Source organism: Opisthocomus hoazin, chromosome 8, assembly GCF_030867145.1.
Source record: "Opisthocomus hoazin isolate bOpiHoa1 chromosome 8, bOpiHoa1.hap1, whole genome shotgun sequence".
Taxonomy (NCBI): domain Eukaryota; kingdom Metazoa; phylum Chordata; class Aves; order Opisthocomiformes; family Opisthocomidae; genus Opisthocomus; species Opisthocomus hoazin.
In genome coordinates, this window is record NC_134421.1 from 12,166,822 (window position 1) to 12,185,946 (window position 19,125).

General features: G+C 38.8%; 1 protein-coding gene across 5 annotated transcripts in view; it reads right to left on the reverse strand.

Annotated features, from left to right (window-relative positions):
- Positions 1-7,420: 7,420 nt before the first annotated feature.
- Positions 7,421-19,125, reverse strand: part of SLC41A2 (solute carrier family 41 member 2) — a 67,408-nt gene continuing 55,703 nt past the window's right edge. For all 5 annotated transcript variants that reach the window (XM_075428490.1, XM_075428489.1, XM_075428487.1 and 2 more), the window contains one exon: positions 7,421-9,447. In XM_075428490.1, the coding sequence (XP_075284605.1) occupies positions 9,262-9,447 (186 nt within the window). In that variant the 3' untranslated portion in view covers positions 7,421-9,261. The remainder of the gene's footprint in view (positions 9,448-19,125) is intronic.

A 19,125-nucleotide genomic window follows, 5' to 3' on the forward strand; every position in this document is an offset into this window, starting at 1 on the left:
TTCAAGAAAAACAAAATATTTTCCTTCCTGGAATTATAGCTATACATGATTTATTCAGAGATTTGCCTTCAGTTATATGGAAAGACATAACGATTCAGCTATTCTGCATTAATTTTACAATGTACTTTGCTATTTTATCATTAAAATGTTACTGCTGCGTATGCAATATGATTTTACGCACAGTATGTATCATTCCTACAGCAAATGGTTTTAAGCTTCCCTTTTTCACTTTGGAAAATTTCAAAAGTTAAATCTACAATTAGTTTTTTAGGAAAAAAAACCCTTGAACAGCACAAGGATTAGAAGGAGGGACAGCTGAGTGCAACCCAGGTGAAAAATTAAGTCTGTGTAACTATGGAAAATGGATGCAAGATGGGAGGAAATTTAAGATGGAAAGTCTCTGTCTGGGGAGTCTCCACACAGAAAGGTAGAATCATTTGGGTTGGAAAAGACCTTTAAGATCATTGAGTCCAAGATACCGAGAATTAACTTAGAGGAAAGCATGTAAGAATACAGTGAGCTGAGTCATCCTGCTTTGCTTATTGTAGCATGTTTCAGGTTGCCTGGCAAATCTTTGCCAAGGCTATTGGAAGCCGTTTAAAAACTATGAATGACTCATATATAATGTTAAAGAGTATTTCCATGCTGGGAAATGCAGCCGGAGGAGAGTACGTCGGCTCCGTCCCAGTTCCTGAGCAAGGTGTTCCACACTTCGGAAGTTTGAAGTGTCTGGGCTTCAGTCCTGTTTTTCGAAAGTGTGAAGACGTTAGAGGGAAAGCATTCAGGTCAACACTTCTAAAGCAGTTCACTGGTTTCAGGGCTCAGACATTTTGTTCTTGGTTTTGGATGACAGAGGCTCCACCTGAAGCCCTTAGGACCGGTGCGTCCTCCATACCTCAAACCGGGAGATGGTTGCGAGCAGCCTCTTGCTCATGGGTGCTCTCATAGTCCCTGCGATGGGCACTAACGTTCACTCCTCCTTTATTATCAAACTACCACGCAAAGCGAGCTTCTGAGGTGTGCAGAGGTTTCCAGCTGGAGACGGAGATGTTGGCTTTCCCTCCAGCAGCGCATTGCAGTAGTTGTATGCAACCAGCTGAGCTCCTGCATCCAAGCAAAACAACACGCTCACAGTTTTTCCTTTGATCCGACAAAAAGCCTCGGGATAATCAGCTGAAGAGATGACGGCGATAGCCAATGGTTTCCTTCGGCATCAGAGATCTTGCTGATGCGACACGGATGTAGGTCACTGTAGATGTGAACTGCACGCTGCTGCATGGCCCAAGGCCTCCCCCCCCCTTTTCAGGGGCTGTCAGACAGCGGAGAATCATCCTAAACCCGGGCATCCAATCCACCCGTCACTCACAGTGGTTCAGTTCTATCAAGTGACCATCAGTCTGCCATGCAGAGCTATTGGGACTCCCTGTATTTTTTGGCCTGAACTTGAAAATGCTGTATGAAAACCACTAAATTTGCTGTGGGTTCTTGACTAAGCTGGCTCCTCTCTACAGCCATTGGCAACCAATCCCCCATAGCGCTGAGAGGGAAGACCCCAGACCCCCTCCTAACTCCGCGGGCAAACGGGGCTGGCTGCCGAGCTCGCACGGCTGCCCTCGGCCGCACAGCCTTCCTGCTCCCGACCCCGGGGGCTCGCGGGGAAAAAGGGACCCCAGGTTATCTAGGGGCTTGCAGAGGCTGCCTGCGGACAGGAGATGGCTGCCAGCAGAGCGTACAGAAGACGCATGGGTCTTGAGGGCTGTGAGCCATACCCTCCTAAAAACAGGAGAAATGGAAAAAAAAAAAAATCTCCTTCTCCTGTGTGTGGCAGGAGATTTCTGTGTAGGTATGAGCAGGACTAAATGCATTACAAGACTTGGTGCTTATCTGGCAGCAGACTTGACCGTGAGCAGGCATGAAGGATACACACAACCATGGCGTGGTCGCAGTAGCAGGGCATCTGCAGGCATGATGTGGCTCTAAAAAAAATCAGACAACTAAAAATGAGCTTACATTGAACACCTCAGTTCCATAATAAGCCAGAAAACTGGGTGCAACGTTGTTTGAGTTGAATGAGAATCAACAATCAGGAAAGCGAACAGTTATTAGTTCTGTCTCATGGACACGAGTTGTGAGAGGCTTCCTATGGTAACAGGACATTTTCCCGCTTCTTGTAATGAGTGCTAAAAATGTTCAGGTTTGTTTCTCTTAGTGCCAGTCTGAAAGCTATACATATTCCAGAGGCATATATGCATTAATCAGGGCTTTAAGTGCAGCTTCTGTATCTATTAAACATTTATGTAATGCAATAATCTCAGATCAGACGGACTTTAAAATATTTACAGGCCTTAATAAATGTTTAAAAAGCCACTTTTGTAGCAAACAGCAGAACTGGTCTTCCTTTAAACTGATGGACATTTCTGCACCTCCCTGTGTCTCCTGTAAGACATGAAAATATGGAGAACACGGATTGCAAAGGTATCTGCAAGGTCCCATCCCATATGAAGTCGACAAGGTGAAGGAGAACCTGAGCAGATGGCTGAGACACCTTGCACAGGGCACAGCGAAGGCCCGTGGAGCAGAAGGGCGGTAGCCCAGTAAACGCCTTCGGATGGGTTAGAGGAACTGCTGCACGGACAGCTTTTCTTTCCCAGTTTTCAGCCAAGCCTCGCCATGTTCCAGCAACACAGTGGGCGTCTCGGTGACGGCTCTTCCAGCTGCGGAGCTGTCGGAGGCGAAGGACCCCGCACAGGCAGTACTGCACATTCAGCCCGGTGCCAATCGCACGCAGTGCCACGGCCTGTTTAACGCCAGGACTGCCAAGGCTTTGCTCCAAGGGAGGGCTCTGGCTCTCTCTAAGGGGCGAGCGCAGTCGCAGCTCGTGTCAGTCTCTCGCACAGAGCACACAGCCAGACATGGTGTCTAACTGAGCTGGATTTCATGCGCTTTGGCATGGAAACCTCACAGCGCTTCAAAAAGGTCTTTAAAAAAAATCAGTCAGCTTTCTAATGGGGGAACGGAGCAAAGGCCAGCCAGGAATGAAACCTAGGAATGTTTTTTTGTATCTGAATTTGCAGCGGTTTAGATCTTTCATTTCGCGCAAACGATATGCGGGCTCTGTAAGGGCTTTTGTCAAAGGCCTTAATGTCTTCTGCTGCAGAGGGAGACCACAGTTTCCATACACATGTGACAGACTCAGGCTACCACAGCACTTGGTGGCCTGAATGGACTCGCTCTAAAGAAGCAGCAATGGCAAAGCATGAAGATGAAATGAATGAAACAGTGAGGAGTAATCAGCCAGTCATCAGGTGTTCAATAAACACAGAGTGAGCTTACACCTCCAAATCATCTACGCTTTTGTCCACAAATTCAGGTGATCTTGGTACCTGAGCTGATCTCAGTCACCTGATGTGGTCAAGCTTAATGAACTAACTTTTATTTTGAAAAGGCTCCAACCTCCAGAGGTACCCTTCTGTTTTAAGTGAAAGCTACCACTCAGCTCCCTAGAACTAGAATTAATCAGACATGCCTAAATTTTCCTGTGATGTAATGAGTAAAAATTGGTTCAGTCTTCAAAACAATTGAGAGGAAGCACGTTCTAATGTTACTCCAGAGTCTTCAATACTAAAAGAGAATAAAATAATTGCTTGTGTCAGCACAGTGAAAACCACCTGCTTCAAAAACAAACAGGGAAAAAAGGGCTTCGGATAATCTAAAGCTAACCATAGGATGAGGATTCATAGGAAAGTAGCAAATGATTGCTTCCCCAGTATAAAACAAGTATTACTGCTTGGAACTTTTGGAAAACCATTTAGAATGCCAGATTTATAAAAATGCTGTTCTACTGTAGACAGAACATGGCAACAACTTCATTAATCAAAACCAGGAGATGACAGAAAAAATTCATAAACAGACAAAATCCCTTTTAGATCCTGTTCAGAGTAGAACTTGGAATGTAAATCTGAGAACTTAGAGATATCAGATCTCAAGGCACTATTCAGAAGTCAATTATTCCCAAAGATGTCTACCATATAATTCCTTCAGGACCCTATTTCACTTGCAAAAAGCAGACTTAAAATTATTCAAGGAAAGCACTTCCTTGAACTCTCAAGACTTTTACCAACTCTTGCAGAGGAAACAATCTCCCAAAAGAGCAAGCTGAAGAATGCTAGGTAAAGGAAGAAACAAATTTGAAGTATATTTTGAACTCAGAAATTAAAGCATAAATAGAGCATACGATGAACTATCCTGCATATTAAATAAACAACTAGCAGGACCTGAAATCAAATTCAATTTTTAGCTGCAGAGACAGTAAAGCCCATCCAGCCCTGCCAATGCTAAATGACTAAGGGGTACGCTGCTGCTCGTGGGTACCCACCCAGAATATGGCAGTCGTGTATATTTACTAAACATGTTGGTTCTTGGCTTTAACCGTGAATTATTCATGTTTGGTCAATACTAGATTCCCTAGAGCATCCATGCACAGCAAGCATGATGCTGAAATTTTCATTTAATTTAACAGAAAGACTTTCCTTCATGACTATCAGAACAAGGCTTTAATGACAAAACACGCCTCTTTACTAGTTCTTCCTCACCATCTTTATATACAGAAAGCTGATTATTTAACTTTCAGCACATATGGAAAAATGATAATCCAAAAGATAACTGCACAACAGACTGACTTGATTAGGAATGGATTAGAGAACATAATTAAAACAATGACTGTATCACAGAAAACCTAGCCAAAAAGAAAAGAAAAATCCTACTAAGAGACTTCACACTGCTTCCAGTACCTTCAGTACTGTTTTCAGACATCGTCTTACTCTTTTTAAAGCAGGTTATAATTCAATTACCATATTCTATGGCCATTTTCTGCACCTCTAAAGAGACTATCTCCTTTGCAATAGCAATTTTAATAATAATAATAATAATAATAAGGAATTTCCAACACTTCTTTTCACAGAGTACTTATACTACTGTTTCCCAGTGTGTATATTCTGGGTTATTCTTGGACTTAAGAGAGTTTTTTGTGATGCTCAGAACTGAAGTGAAATAGCAAATCCATTAAAAAAAAGGATAGGTCTTATTTTGAATCCTGATTCTGCAAACTATTCTGCATTTATAAAGCCTTAATCCTCAGGCTGTTTTAATCTTTGCATAAGAAAAGTCGAATTTAGTTGGCAAATTGTAAGAAGAAGTGAAATTAATTTGCTGCTCACCTCTTTCTCATCAGCATTCTAAAAGCCTCAATGAAATTAACATACTAAACATGGTAGTGCAAGAGGATACTGCAAATTTAAACATCACAGATAAAGGCGAGATGTACAGTGATGCTATAAACCCCAAAATATTGATCTAAATACACTAAAAGAAGAATATTAATATTCTCCTATATCAAACAGCGTAATAAAGCTATGGAACTATCCTGGGTATATAATCACTCTAAAAATACGCTGGAGTCATTCAGTAACTCACTAGAATGCAAAGATATTTTTGAAGCATTATACAGAAAAAGAACATAAAACACCTATGCTATGAAATGATTCTGACTCCACATTTTAAGCTGAATTTTGTTGTAGTTTAACTAAAGAAATTGTCCCCCTTCATGCATGCTCATAGAACAATTGAGATGGTCACAAAATCCTTCAGAATGGCAAATGACACACATTCCAAATAACCTGTTCCTGCTTCTGCTTACCCTAGAGATATTTCTGAAGTAGAGAAAGAAAGAGTAGACAGTACGTATGACCAAGCAAGAGCACTCCAACAGCTACTCAGTGTCAGGTAACAGACAGTAACTCCCAAAGGCAAAGCAGCTGGAGCTTCCGGCTGGTCTAGCTCATCAGCAGAATGAAAACGGTACAAGAAGTTGCAGGAGGAGCTTTAAGATGAGCTGCAGCTGAAATGAAGTGAATGAGACGATATGAGCAAGAGTCCAATAAAAAAATGCTACACGCTGACATAAAAGCAAATAGATGTGAATCAGCCATAGCCCTAATCAGGGTAGAAATTACAAAGGGAGGTATGAAAGAATCTTCTAGTACGTGGAGGGGAGGAAAACACTTGATGAATTCTAAGAGAGAGCGATCACGTTATCTGCAAGACCATAAAATATGGCTGCTTTGATAAGAAGAGACAGAGTAACATCTCAGGACGTCGCTTTCAATTGTATGCTTTGAGCAGTCCAAAGAGTGCACAATTTGTCTCTGATAGAACTTTTAGTAACATTTTTTACCCACACCTACAGTGAACTAACTGACTACTGCAGAGATGCGTTCAGAAAATCAAGTTGGTGGAATACAGTGGAGAGGTTGACTTGACTAGAGTTAAAATTGGTTTAGTGAGTACAGCCTTTGAGATGATGATAGATTCTCTGGTATCCAAGTACTCTTTTGTGCCTTCCCCCATATTATCTTCGTGTAGCGGAATAATTCTACTCCCGAAACTTGATGGTAAGAGCTTTTTACTTTCAGAACACTAGGCAGCAGAGTTAAAAACCCTGTAAGTTTTAAAAATGCCCCTTCCACATAGGAATCAAGGCCCCTTCCACATCGTAGATTATTTACTTCTTGCACTTCCAGATGTGAAGGTGTTCTCTGCTTTGTCAATGTCATACTTCTTTCCACACTCAAACTCCTCTTTAACCATATCTTACTGAAAGCATTCATTTTTTTCTCACTTCCACCATTCCCCAAAGTATCTCTTTTCCCACCTCCTCACCAACTCCTTTCAACACCAGTTATATTTTTCTTCCCTCATGAAAGCTAAGTTTGTCTGTGCCTTTTTATTCTCTTCTCCAAATAACTTCCTTCTGTTTGCTCCTGCCTCTCATAATGAAGGCTGTGTGAAAGTCTGCACCCCTTTCTTTCCCACAGTATGGATTTTGCTCTCTCAACCATGCAATGAACTTTCCTCTTCTTGAAGTACCGAATTTTTGCCTTACACTTTTCCATAATTTACTGTTTCCATGCCCAGATTATTCCAGTCTGTCAACTTATTTCCCCTTTTCAAATTTCACTGAACTTGTCCCATTTAACATTTCTTCCCCAGTTCCGCAATTTAAACACTCACCCATTTGTCAGCAGACTCTTGCTGTAAATAAATAATAAAACAGTAAATAAACAGTTGCTGCCTGTTTACTGGGCAAATATTTAACACACTAAGGACACTTCCATAACTAAATACTACAACGCCCTCACGCATCAGATAAGCACAGATCACAAGTATCGCAAGAAATTTTAATTTTTAAGATTCTTGCAATTAATTAAAAAAGGACTTTAAAATCCAGTAACTCTAATGAGAAAGTGATTGAAATGGCAGCTTATTTGACTCAGATGGCAGTTCTACCAGAATGAAAAAAAATTTGCACCTACATCTGTACCAAAAATAAATAAACATTTTTGGAAAAAAACGTTACATCTGGTCCATTTTTAACAATTTAATAGGAGTATTTCCTGCAATGCTACATACAAGAAACTATTTTAAATAACATTAATACAAACTAAGAAAAGTCAGAGAACCTGAAGTTAGAAAGATTTCATCTTTCTCTCACATAATAAAAGACATAATACATATGATTCATTCAAACAACTATATTCTCCTAACTGTAAGAAAAAGCTTAAATAAAAGTGTTTAAATGAGGGAGCTAAAAGTCAAGCATCTAAATCCATGTGTAGGCACTGAATAGCTGGTTTAATTTTCAGAATTGCAAACACTTTCAACTTCCATAGAGTTTAAATTGACATCTATAGAAGTCCCATTAACACTTATCCACATAATTAATTTAATTCATCTGAGTAGATCCATCAAATTAAAAGGGAGGATTTATATGCATAAATCACATGACTAATGTTTACAAGATTACAACATATGCTGATATATGGATTTAGCTGTCTAATTTCAGTCTCAAAATTTAAAACTTTCAATCACAACATTTAAAATACTAGTTGATTATTTAATTATGCATTTAGGATATATACTATAGTCTTTAAGAACATATGCCGTGAGGAACTCCCACTAGATTTTAAAACAGAGCAATTAGTATATTTTTTCAAAGTGGCAACCAGAGTCCTCATGACCAATGTATTATTTGAAATATTGAGGTATCCAAATAAGAGAAATGATTCAGAAGCAGTCATTTTCCTTCTTGTCCGCACTGCTTCCACAGTCTGAAAGCAGAAATCCTGTTAGCAGAGATTTCTGCTTGGAAATGTATGACATAGATAGGTCTGGAGTTTTAGAAGTTTATGTAACTTCCTAAGTGCTTAAAAAAGAATCATACTCTTTTATACCCCTAGTTTTAATTAGGGATCAATATTTACATTTGACTCAACACCTTTAAAAAATTTCATTAAAATCAGGATACTGGCCATCACAACACCATTAATAGCAGTTAGTTAAGCATCTTTTCAGTTGCTAAATGAAAATACACTTTCCAACACAAGGAGTTTTAATCATTCATCCATTATTATTGATCAAGTCAGTGTCACATTATTTGTCTTTACTCTGCTCTTGTTCTAACAAATCACAACAGCAAAATAATTGGGTTGCTCTTTTTAGCAAAAAGTACTTTTCAAGTGCCTAATTTTATAAATGCTGATGGTCATTTTGTCATACGTAAAATAAAGTGACAAAATGTTTAGACAATCAGGGTTCAAATCACCATAACAGTTATTACTGATATCAAGTCTGCAATGGTCAGAGAGCTACAGCACTGAAATTGCAAGACAAGAACATATCATCAGCTAATCAGGTAACATCTATGAAACTGAACTCATCTGAGGTCTACTAACCACTTCTGTGGTAAGATGAAAATACATACCCACTTCATTCCTGGGAGGGAAAGACAAAGCAAGCCACCGACCGAGTCTTAACCTCTTCTTCATCACCATTGAATGAGCAATTAGAGATTGTTCTGCTTTGCAATATAGGTAAGGAACTGGTTTTTTTAAAAGACCAGATGTTTTAAAAATTTAAAACTTGATAAAGGATTGATTTGCCTTTGATTGTGTCTACTCAGACGTTTTCAACTAGCAGCAATCCATCTCAGTTTCAGAGTAAAGGTCTCAAGTATCCTTCTAATTCCATCCTTTTAAAAAATTCAATTTTTTAAAAACCAAACCAAACTAAAATCATTAAGGCTGTTTTATATCTGTGTCAACTTGATTTACTTATACCAAATGGAACGATCCCTTTGAGGACCTTCAAGTGGAATGATCGGTCTTGTCAATAATCCAGGAAAAGTCACTGCATCCATCGGAATAATTAATCTCCAACATCGCCATCTCTGTCGCCTATGAGCCACAGAAAATGAAAACCTACAGCTAATAAGGCAGTTCCAAGCAGATCTCCCAGTGCAGTAAGATAAGGGATAGAAAAACTGTCAGGATCTTTTCCTTTTTTCCAGAAGTGATGCACCATCCAGTCAGCAATCCATAACAGAGTAAACACCTACGGAACATCAAACAAACAAAATCTGTATTATTATCACATCAGTTACATTGAAAGGAAGTCAACCTTACAGTCTCAGCACTGTTGTACAGAAAAGCCACACCTGCAATATACATTATGAAATTGTCACTCCAGGCTGAATTTGTCCCAGAGTGAAAGATTTCATTCCCAGCTGTGAATGTCTGAACATTCGAGAGGTTTGATCTTTGAATACCAAAGGTATGCATAATCATTAATCCAATTTTAGAAAAGAATTCTTTTAATGTTGCACAGCTGTATGATAAGTGAGTCTGCTTCAGTGGAGTCATGTGGTGTGGTATGGCACAAGCTGAATGGAGAAAGGACCACTAACAGCTGCCATGTCTTCTGCTCTCCTCTAAGGAGCTGCTTAAGATGAAATAAACACTGCGTTTTATGTATTTTTAGTTAATCAGAACCTCAGGAAGGGTAAACTTAAAGACAATTACTACCATAATTCATTTTTAAAAAGTCTACTATGCACATTTAAAAGCACATTCAGTACCAAAAGCAGTAAAAGGTACAAAATTCATATTTTATTTAGTAAATGATCAATTACTGGCATAAAAAGCATCTTTATAAATATATGCACTCGTTTACTGAAATACTGATAAGACAGTTGCAAGACACTTCTCTACAATACAAAATACAGTAAAATGAATGGTGTGTAAAAAATTGTGTTTAAAAAATTTCTCAATTAATCTTTGCTTTGCAAAAGTATATGTCAAAATACAAGCCTGAATTTCTAACTAAAAAAAAAAAAAAAAAAAGGACGGAGTATTTGCTTAATGAAAAATGCATGGCTTATTTATATAAATATATCTTTTGAAAAGGGAACTCTGTACTCTAAGCTAATTATGCGAATCTTAGGTGTGCTGACTGGAATGCAAACAAATATATTTAAAACAGATGTTTTCTTTGGAAGACTATCAGATTCTTTGAGTCGGCTCATTCTTCTAACAGAGACAAAAAGAGGCCTGTTTATAAGAGATACTGTACATTAACATCTCCTACAGGATGTGCACAGAAGACTGTAGTGCCCCACACCAACAATAGTTACACACGTCCTATTAGAAGATGACAGCATTCGTCCCAAGAATAATTCATAATGCATTCATATAACACAACCAATTAGACATAAAATACACCGTCCAATTTAAATTACAGTATACACTTTTGCCTTTTAAAAATCATGACACGAAAACCTATAATTTGTCTATGTATTTCCCACCCTGAAATAACTGACTTAAGCTATTGTGAAAAATGAGTAGTTTGGAAATTAAGCTTTGAGAACCTTCTCAAACAATGATTTTTGCTATGTTAACTTACGAGTGCATAACACATAACACAAATTATAGCAAACTTGGCTTCTGCAAGTAATAGGAAAAAAGTTCTAGAATATTATATTAACTAATGCTTATAACAGTATACGCTGGCAGTTGGGACATAGTGCTTAGAGAGTAAGTTATGACACTGCAGTTCACCAGCCTTTAGTTTGATGGAGGAATAACGCTATCATCATGCATTTGCATGGCTAGAAACTCAATAACATTTAAGAATTATACAAATCAGTCTTTGGAAATGGTTATTTATTTGGCCACAGCAGTTGGTGTTGCAAGAAATCAATCAGTGTGACTTAAATCTTCAGTGAGATTTTGCTTCTTATCAATGTTAAGTGAGGCTGATCAAAGTCATCAATCAACTGTTATTTTGGAAAAAAAAAATAAGCAAAAGCCCTACTATGAGTTTGCTGAATTTTTGAAAGTAAGACAGTCCTTGAATTTTAAGTGATGAGAAAAGTCACTCAGAAAGATGACAGATGTAAAAAAAAAAAAAAAAAGAGAGAGAAATCATACAAAAGACATTACGAGACTTGTTACTTCAGTGGCACAACACTTCCCATTTTCTGGGATTTATCAGTGACCTATACTTCTTTCAGTAAAATCACGCAGACAGCACAGCGGTACAAATACTGTGTACTTCTGCTCTGCACTCATGCTGTGAAGAAGAAAGCCTTCCTGCTTCAAACTGAAAACCAGCTGGTTTAGAGGGAAAAAATAAAGGGATCAACATTACAGAAAAGCCTAATAAGATAGTAAAAAAATGATCTGGTTAGCATGAAATGTTGTAGAAATGTCATACGAAAAGCTTGTAAATATATACAGAACTGTTCAAGATGTGAGCTAGCATTTTAAAATTATTTAATATACAGAGGCAGAGAACAATTAAGTGTTTTCTGAAAAAAAGGAAGTGAGAAGTAGTAGAATTATGAAACAGAGTCCTAGGAATTCTTCCAGACTGAAGAATGAAAGAACTGCATGGTTTGAGAAAGGTTAACTAAATATCTATATACATAAAAAGATCTGTCTAAGAAAAGGGAGACACTCTATAGTCACTGATCAAGAAAAAAAAGCCTAGAGCCAAGATGGCAAAAATGCAGGCAAAATTCCAGATGTTTTGATATTTTCAAAGGAAGATCATGCTACATTATCACTCTTCTGGAAAAAATTACAATCAAAATTGAGGAAAATGAATCATCAGTTTTAGACTGTATTTCTAACATCTGTAACATGGTCAAAAAAGGTCCTCAGAAGATAGAAGCAGCAGAATATAGCAATAAGAATGGGAGAGAGGAAGGGAAAGAGCAAGAATGAAGTCTTTCTCAAACCCAAATGACGAAGAATCTGAAAATAAGGAGTATAAGTACACATATCATTTTGTACAACAAAGGACAGAAATAGAGAGTAATTCTCGACACTGAACTTCTTGATTCAGATTGAAACTCAAATTCAATACAAATGCTTAAATAAGAGTTAGCCTCCCTAAAGCTCAAATCTTATGATTGCAAGACTAGAAATGGGAACACTATGCACTACAGAACAGTTTTCTTCCTTTGTTATGGGGCACAAAATTTACTTTCATTCTTTGCAGGTCTTTAGATACAAATAACAAGTTTAGCTAAAGAAAAGGGATTTTTGGTCTTTCGCATGTAGTGAGGACCCCTAAAGGTTATCTGGATTTTCTCACGTAATTGATTTCTCATGATTTCTGAAATGGGCAAAGAATGAAACTCTATTATTTAAAATAAAAATACCTAACGGCATCCAAACATTCTTAACACTGTCTAAGCTTCCTATAGCCTAATTTATGCATTGCAGGATGCTATTATGTTTTTATTGTTTCTTTCATCTGGGATGACCATATTTCATCAGTGAAAGTATGTCAAATTTACAGTCATAGAAAGTACAGTATTCAAATGCATAATATTTGTAAAACAGGTTTGAATCTTTGATTTTTATATCAGTTTATACATTAGTTGCTGTGATTAGTGAATTGCAACACCAGACTGCAAAGAGAAAGTTTAGGTTATAGATTTGCTCAGGCATTTTTTTCACACAGGCATTATCAAAATCGTACTACAAGTTTACTATGTAGAACCAAGACCTTTTAGCAGTTTATTTAGCATGCCTTAGATGGACAGGATATCCTGTATGGTACTAGTACTGCTGATTCACCCTAAATCATTTCCATGTGAAGGTGCATTACAAAAGAGTTTCATTCTATTATTTTAGACAGGAAACACAGATGCAAATACACTGTAGTAACCTCTTTCCAAATGTGTTTTAATTCTGCTCTACTCTCGAACTTATATTGACTCAAAATTCACCTATAATGTAACCATGACAAGATCTGGTAATTCCTGCATAAGAACTCTTATAAATCCATGAAATTCAAGTTTATTTTTTTTAATTAGGAGTGAAAAACCCAAGGATCTCTAAAAACCACAATGTCCTGACTCTGACGTCATTCTCACCAGCTTTATGGTTTGGGTCTTTTACTGGTTTTGACCCTTCATTAATTTAATTTTTACCTTATATATTACATTTCTCAGATTTTAAATGGCTTCTGATGCCTTCGTGTGAAACTAAGTAGCAATTGTAAAGCACTCATAATAGATCTACACTGAACAAACTTGCTGAATTTCCATTGTCTACAGCTAGAATTCTGTAGTCAGTGAACTCTCCAAGTAGGGTCTACAGACATTTTTCAAAAGAAATTTTTCTCCGCTATCTTCTCAGGTAGCATATCTGGTATGTATCATGTCCAGGGGAAACATCACTATTTCCTCCAAACATACAGAGATTTCCTTCAATGTCTGGCTGCAAAGAAACCACCAAACAGCAAATTCTTGCTTGCTGTTGTTCATGTTGCAGCTAAGTGGTATTAGCTACACTATAGTAAAGTACCCCAACAGCACAGTACACATTTATGTAAGACTAAAACTTCATCTAAGTAAAAAAGAGGATACCATTTTAACTGAATTTATCTCTAAATCAATTTGATTATATCGATGTAATTTTGTGGGAAGGAACTTGGTTTTATTCCACAGTTTGGATCCAAATTCCTCAGACTGTCTTCTTGATTTCTCTGTAGCTTTGCCAGACACCCTGGTTTGACCAAGACAGTACTAGCTTCAGGCTGTTTATCAGATGTCTGAATGAGGAGTGCAACCCAGACCATTAAGTGTTCACGTATGCTCAACCTGCACTACCTGTAGCACAACTCAGTGTGGCACGCTACACACATAAGCACTTTGACCTCAGCCTTGTGGATGCAAAACTGATATGTCCCTACTAATGACTTGGTAGGAGCCAGGCTTCCACCACAGACAGCAACATGCCTGGAACTGAAAGAGCGGGTGATACCCACATTCAGATCCCAATGAATCTGGCAAGGCTGCTTCTCACTCTGCAATCAGAAAGCACTGCATGTGCAGAACTGTCCACGTTTGGACTTTAGTTTCCTTATTTCCTTGAATCATGAAGTCTCTTCCGCAGTTATATGGCCTACGTTTTGGAAGTAACCTTTCCTATTAGAAAAAGCAATATTTAAAATGCATCAATATTTTCTCTGTAAACACAACCTTCCTTATTTTATAATGTACAGTATAGCCCATGAGTTCTTCTTCTACATTGAAGAGGCCCATACCTCAAAGGGCAAAGGAGTCCAGGAACGCTGGACATTCTTTAAGAAGGAAATCTTAAAGACACAGGAGCAGGCCGTACCCATGTGCCAAAAGATGAGCCAGAGCGGAAGAAGACTGGCCTGCTGAACAGGCTGGAACTCAGGAAAAATTATGACCTTTGGAATAAGGGGCAGGCAACTCAGGAGGCCTACATGAGTGTCATGAGGTTATGCAGGGAGAAAATTCGAAGGGCCAAAGCCCAGCTAGAACTTTATCTGGCTACTGCCACAAAAGACAATAAAAAATGTTTCTATAAATACATTAGCAACAAAAGAAGGGCTAAGGAGAATCTCCATCCCTTATTGGATGAGGGGGGAAACATAGTGACAAAGGATGAGGAAAAGGCTGAGGTACTTAACGCCTTCTTTGCCTCAGTCTTTAACAGTAAGACCAGTTGTTCTCCAGGTACCCAGCCCCCTGAGCTGGAAGACAGGGAAGGGGAGCAAAATGAAGCCCTCATAATCCAAGGGGAAATGGTTAGCGACCTGCTACACCACTTAGACACACACAAGTCTATGGGGCCAGCTGGGATCCACCTGAGAGTACTGAGGGAGCTGGCAGAAGTGCTCACCAAGCCACTTCCCACCATCTATCAGCAGTCCTGGCTAACTGGGGAGGTCCCAGTTAACCGGAAGTTAGCAAATGTGATGCCCATCTACAAGCTGGACCCAAAGGAGGATCCCAGCAACTACAGGCCTGTCAGCCTGACCTCGGTGCCAGAGAAGGTTATGGAGCAGATCTTCAGTGCCATTGCGTGGCATGTACAGGACACCCAGGTGATCAGGTCCAGTCAGCATGAGTTTACGAAAGGCAGGTCCTGCTTGACTAACCTGACCTCCTTCCATGAAAAGGTGACCCACTTAGTGGATGAAGCAAAGGCTGAGGATGTTATTTACCTAGACTTTAGTAAAGCCTTTGACACCGTTTCCAACAGCATTCTCCTGCAGAAACTGGCTGCTCTTGGCTTGGACAGTTGTACTCTTTGCTGGGTAAAAAACGGATGGCCGGGCCCAAAGAGTTGTGGTGAATGAAGTGAAATCCAGCTGGTGGCCGGTCACAAGCAGTGTTCCCCAGCATTCAGTATTGGCGCCAGTTCTGTTTAACATCTTTATCAATGATCTGGACAAGGAGATTGAGTGCGCCCTCAGTAAGCTTGCAGATGACACCAAGTTGGGTGGGAATGTTGATCTGCTTGAGGGTAGGAAGGCTCTGCAGAGAGATCTGGACAGGCTGGATTGATGGGCCGAAGCCAATTGCATGAGATGCAACAAGGCTAAGTGCCAGGTCCTGCACTTCAGTCACAACAACCCCATGCAACACTGCAGGCTTGGGGAGGAGTGGCTGGAAAGCTGCCCGGCGGAAAAGGACCTGGGGATGGTTGGTTGACAGCCGGCTGAACATGAGCCAGCAGTGTGCCCAGGTGGCCAAGAAGGCCAACGGCATCCTGGCTTGTATCAGGAATACTGTGGCCAGCAGGAGCAGGGCAGTGATCATGCCCCTTGTACTCGGCACTGGTGAGGCCGCACCTCAAATACTATGTACAGTTTTGGGCTCAGCAGAGACCTTATTGCTTTCTACAGCTACCTGAAAGGAGGTTGCAGTGAGAGGGGTGTCAGTCTCTTCTCCCAGGTAACAAGCAATAGGGCAAGAGGAAATGGCCTCACGTTGTGCCAGGGATGGTTTAGACTGGATATCAGGAAAAATTTCTTCACCTAAAGGGTTGTCAAGCATTGGAATAGGCTGTCCAGGGAAGTGGTTTAGCAGGCATGGTGGTGTTGGGTTGATGGCTGTTCTTGATGATCTTAGAGGTCTTTTCCAACCTTAATGATTCTATAATTCTGCGATTCTATGGTTCAGTCACCATCCCTGGAGGTATTTGAAAGCCATGCAGATGTACTGCTTAGGGACATGGTTTAGCGGTGGACTTGGCAGTATTATGTTAATAGTTGGACTCAACGATCTTAAAGGTCCTTTCCAACTTAAACGATTCTATGACTCTATGATTAGAATCCTCACACTACTCAGAAATGCAAGACATTTGCAATGTTAGCAGGAAGTCATTATGAGCACTGCTGAATTCTTGGCTTTCTATCGCCCCAAACAGCCCTGAAGCACTGCAAAAGTTACTTCACAGCAGTAGGCACCTGACCTTCATTGGATAAGAAGGACTGCATTTTGGAATTACTTATTTGCTTGGTAATAGGTCTGGGAATCTCTTATTGTTTGTTTATCCCCCAAGTCTTCAGTGTAACTGTGTGCTCAGATTTGGTTAGGAGGTGTGAAAATTCCTTAGAGGGCGTTTTACTGGCTAGGTGAGAACACGCAGAACAGAGACAGGCTTTGAATTCTCAGAGCCCTGTGCCAGGACTGAAGGCTTGGCAATTCCAATGCTGCTCTCATTCTACTGCAGGCTGACAAGACAGAGGATGAAACTTTACTCAGCGCATAGCCTCATACAGTTAAAAAATACTTGTGCCTTTCTGAGGCCTAAGAGGAGGACTGTTTTTCAATTAATATATTCTTTGTTGCTCAAATGCCAGACTATAACTGCATGTAGCATACAGGTATGTGCTTGTGTATGCCTTGTTTTGCAAAATTTTCAAGAAAAGAGTATTCTCCTCTTAAATAGTGGCTACTCACCAAATCCAAAACACATTTAAAATCAAGATACTGGTTTTCATAATGCACACTGGCTTGCCCAGATACTGTATGTTGCATTATGTGAAGTACCCTACATACTTACAGAGCATACCTTCCTCATAATATTTTTTTTTTGTATTTTCCTCTGATGCTGCCATTCATAAACACAGAACGGACTCTTCCCTACAGAGCGAATTCAGATCTTTTAAACTCAAGCCTGACAGTTCTAGCTGACTACAGATTAATGCACATATTTGTGCAGTTTTGCCCACCTGTAAGATAATTGTGAAATCCTAGCTCCACTAAAGTTAAAGGGAGTATTGCCTTGGATTTCACTAGAACCAGTTTATAAACTTAATTGAAGAACATTTCAAGAATATGTATTTATTTAAAGAACAGAAACAACTGTACTATTAAAAGTATGAAAATGAAAATAAAACACTTAGTGGGTTTTCTTCAGTCTAGAAACTCAGAACTGTTTTGTTCACAGAGAATCAGAGAGAATGCAGATCTTAACACTGGCTACTCATATTAATTAAAATATCTTAATTTAATGATTTTCAGAAACAACTACATATTCAAAGAAAATGTACTTTGTTTTACTACATAGTGTATTTTTGCTCAACAATAACTAAATCATGCTATTGGTAATGTACACCATGTCATATCAATTACTTATTTCCCATAAATATTTCAATTAGATGACATGCTGGGGAGAGAATATCTAAGAACAGGTAGGGAGAAGAGAGGATAGAAGCTGGTAGGCATGGGTGCAGAAGAAACAAAAATCAAAAAATGAAAGTATCAGAATCAGATGAAAACGAAATTCACTATCTGATAGGAACTTTAGTAATACTGTATAGAGCTTGCAATGCAAATAAATTCTGTTTTATCACCTTGGGAAGATGAATTTTGAAGTTTACAGGCAATCTGAAAAAGTCTTGTTAAAATTCCAAATAGAATTCATATGTATGTTACTAATTTACTGTAAAGATAATCTGGAATAGCATAAACTGACAGAGGAAGAGAAAATATAAAAGTCATAATTAAAGTTTTTGGGTTAACTTTTCCTTGATTTTTTTCAGCTTACTATAACATCCCAGTTCTACTTTTGTCACTTCCCTAATCTCTCCATTTTAAAAGAACACAGAGCTGGACAATAAGAAACAATAAACACATCTTGAAGTTAATAAAAAAATCTGTCAGTCGACAGTAAAATATGTCACTAAATAATTTAACATCTTACAATAGTCGCTTGAATTTTAAAGACAGAAAATTCACTTTGTTGCTGTTGTTGTTTTTTCAATTTAGCATTAATTTTTTAACATAGTGGAAAAAATGTAAATAGGTAGTATATTGCCATAATCATTATTCAGCTACCCTTCCCACCTCACAGCTCAGTGTAAGTAAGGAATTGGAAATGCCAAAATAGTGATATCAAACCTCCTCAAACACAGGACTGACCATAATTAACTCCTGCCTTTGGGAATCACTACGTTCTATTACATTATCTACCACCTCAAACATACAAGACATAGCCTGCAAGCAGGCTTGTAATTTTTGACACCCATTTTCATATGCCTTCCATGCAAAGCGAAAATAAATGCAAAGTCCTATATATTATAAAAAGGCCTAGAATGAAGATCTCTCACTGCTCAAAGGACTGCAAATGGATTTGTTTGTTGATAAATGAAATGACTATAATTAGCTGTGAGGTTTTTTTTAGTTTTACAGCAGAGCTGGAAAAGCTCTCACTGGGAGGACAAAAATATAAAAGAATTCTGGAAAAATGAGATCAGTAGATGTTGGCTTATGCCAAAAGAAATGGCAGCTTGAAAACCGTTCTTTACTATAGCCAGGTGCACAGATGATGTCACTGAAAAAACTGAAGAGGAATGAGTACAAATATTTAAGTGTTTTCCTTGAGAAAGGTGAAATTTAAAAGCACATAACTGCAGTGGGGAAATGCTTCAGACTGACAGAGAAACAAAGTA